The sequence below is a fragment of the Callorhinus ursinus genome, unplaced genomic scaffold, assembly GCF_003265705.2.
Source record: "Callorhinus ursinus isolate GAN/ISIS: 27379988/994484 unplaced genomic scaffold, GSC_fseal_2.0 scaffold10, whole genome shotgun sequence".
In the NCBI taxonomy this organism is placed as follows: domain Eukaryota; kingdom Metazoa; phylum Chordata; class Mammalia; order Carnivora; family Otariidae; genus Callorhinus; species Callorhinus ursinus.
Genome location: NW_027397072.1, coordinates 77,362,181 through 77,364,916, shown reverse-complemented (window position 1 = coordinate 77,364,916; position 2,736 = coordinate 77,362,181). Strand labels below are relative to the sequence as shown.

The 2,736-nt window shown below is 50.4% G+C and overlaps 1 protein-coding gene across 1 annotated transcript; it reads right to left on the bottom strand.

Moving 5' to 3' along the window:
• Positions 1–575: 575 nt before the first annotated feature.
• On the bottom strand, positions 576–2,397 carry COX5B (cytochrome c oxidase subunit 5B). Its single transcript, XM_025868952.2, has 4 exons — positions 2,241–2,397; positions 1,622–1,695; positions 1,350–1,449; positions 576–774 (listed from the first exon to the last, which is right to left on the bottom strand). The coding sequence occupies exons 1-4, from the start codon at positions 2,341–2,343 to the stop codon at positions 662–664; spliced, it is 390 nt and encodes a 129-aa protein (XP_025724737.1). The 5' UTR covers positions 2,344–2,397; the 3' UTR covers positions 576–661.
• Between the last annotated feature and the right edge of the window lie 339 nt (positions 2,398–2,736).

Sequence of the window (2,736 nt, the reverse complement as noted above, 5' to 3'; positions counted from 1 at the left end):
AACTTGAACTCATGACCCTGAGTTCAAGAGTAGCATGCTCTACCAACTGAGCCAGCCAGGTGCCCCTCCTCACAGCAATTTATTTGAAGAAACTGGTCATTGGTTTCTGGAATTGTCTCATATTCTGGATTTTGCTGATGGTATCCCCATGAACCATACCTTGAACCTCAAGTCTTCAAAGCCCCCAAGATTCTGGTCACAAGGTCACCCTATTTTATAACAATACTGTGAGCCATCTGCCAGGCTCTTTATATTTATTACTTCTAACACCTCACAAGGTTTGGTTTTTTTGAAAATGTAACCTACCCTCAGAGGGCATGCTCCCAGTGACAAAGCTAAATGATGGAGCCAATATTACAAGTGCAGTCGGCCTGACACCATAGCCCATGCTTTCCCTATGGGAAAGTGCTATGTGCTATGTGCTATGGCAGATGGTCCCAATCATTGTATTATGGGATTGTCAATCTCAGCATACACAAGCACGTGGATGGCAAAATAATATTAACAGATAGCTATTCCCAACGTAAGAATCCATGCCTCCCAAAAAATAAAGGATAGAAATAAGACCAGCCAACTATGGGAGAAGGAGCCAACACAATGGCTAGTCTTTATTGGAAAGAAGAAACTTCACAGCACATTTTGAGTAAGTTAGTGCAAAGGCTCAGTGGGCCAGCTGGTGAGGCACCAGCTTGTAATGGGTTCCACAGCTAGGGCATCGCTGGGCCTCGCCTTTGTGCAGCCAGAACCAGATGACGGTACTATTGTCCTCTTCACCTGAAAGGGAAAAGGTGGTTGAAGGCCATCCAACCTACAAGTGGAGACTTCCAATATTAACCTCCTCAGACACCTCTAAGACACAGTTATGGCTGACATCTTAAAAGAGATCAATTCAAGCTCTCTCCTTCCCCACTTTTCAGATGAAGAAATGAGGCCCTGAGTTTACTTATGGGCTCACATCAGAGTCACTATTAGGTTCTAGCAGTTCCTCTGTCTATGTAGAATCCCAAAGCATAGTCCATTCTGATATATAGCCCTAGTGCCTAAAATGGTATCTGGCAAAGAGGAAGTACAATAAATATCTTCTGGATGAATACTCCTTCATGCTGCATCCCCAGTGAGCTGGTATTACTGATGTTCTATGCCTCTTTACAGTAAGGACAACCTACTTAATTAATGAAGGTTAATGAAGTCTGAAAGGGCCAGGGGACCCTGAGAATAACTCATTTACACATATATCCCCTTTACACACACACACCCCCCATACACACAAAAGATCTGAAACATCTTACTGACATCCTGTATAGAATATATTCAACAAATGGACAAAAAAATAGTGGTGAGGTACTTACAGATGCAGCCCACTATTCGTTTGTTGGTGATAGATGGGACTAAGTTAGGGTCTTCCTTGGTGCCTGCAGCTGCCTTTGGGGCTAGCATATTGTATGGGTCCTGAAAAAGAATTAAGCCATTATGCCAAATGATCCCTACCCTCCAAAGGCTAGTGGTACCGTTCCCACACAAGTCAGGTTCCCTATCTCAAATGCTACCAGAGAGGAGACCGTCCTGATTCCATCATCCAAGACCATGAACTCCCGAGAAGGCGCAGAAAGGAGTTTCTCACCAGTCCTTTCCGTGCAGCTATCATGACCTCCCTCTCCAGCCCAGTCGCCTGGTCATCATCAGTAGGAACACCACCTAAAGGAAAAAACGTGAATTATGATGTTGTCTGAATTATCAAGACGAAAAATGCATATACACGAATGTTTACATACAGTTTACAAGCTCCTAAGGGCTACTCAAACACACTCTCCTAAGAACCACTGTCATGATCTCCAAAGTGGCAGCACAGAGTAATCTTTTCTTCCTTCAACCACGGAGACCAATATTTCTACACATTTTTTCTAAAAGTAAGTCAGAGTCCTAGTGGGGTTCATCCAACTTGATGTGAGCGCGGGTCTGAAGCGCAGCTTGGCCTCTCCGCATCCCGCTTGCAACCCCTGTCCCCCAAGGTCACCCGGCACCTCAGTTGAGGATTCTTCCGCAGCGGGGGTCAGTTCGGTGGGCGGCAGCACAAGCGGCCAGGAATAACAGGGAGACGCCCGCCGAGCCTGAGGCACTCAGGGACCCGGAGCAGTCACTGGGGCCCCGAGGAGCTGAACGGCCCGCCCCGCTTCGCTGCCCTGGCACTACCCCGGGAGGGCAGAGGCGCCGGTCCCTGACGCGCCGAGCGGGCCGAGTACCTCCAGATGCCATGGTGCGCACCGCGGCGACTCCATTGGGACCGCGGGGCCTAAGGGCCTGCGCGGCCAGCGCTCCAACTCCGCGAAGTAACCTTGAAGCCATCACGCCCGCTACAAACAGCAGCACTTCCGGGAGCAGGCTCCGGAAAGAGGCGTGATTTCCGGGGGAGGGCTTACCCCCCCCCAACCGGGTGTCGGACTTCCGCTTCCTCCGGGCCTCGAGCCCGCCCCAGTCACGTGACTCTGGCAGGAGGCCGGGAGAGTCAGCGCGTGCCTGATTCTCGCTGCCATCCTCCGCTGCTCGGTCCCAGAGGCCCCGGGGCCCTCTCGGTATGAAACGTAGGCTTCTGAGGCTTTGCCCTTTACTAACGCGAGGGCAGCTCGTTTTGCGCCCTTGGGACTCCGTGGCCTCCTCCATAGAATGAGGCGACCACAGTGGAGTTCCTGTGCGGCTTTCCTGCTAGGAGGCATCCTGATGGAACTTGTTAAGCCCGAG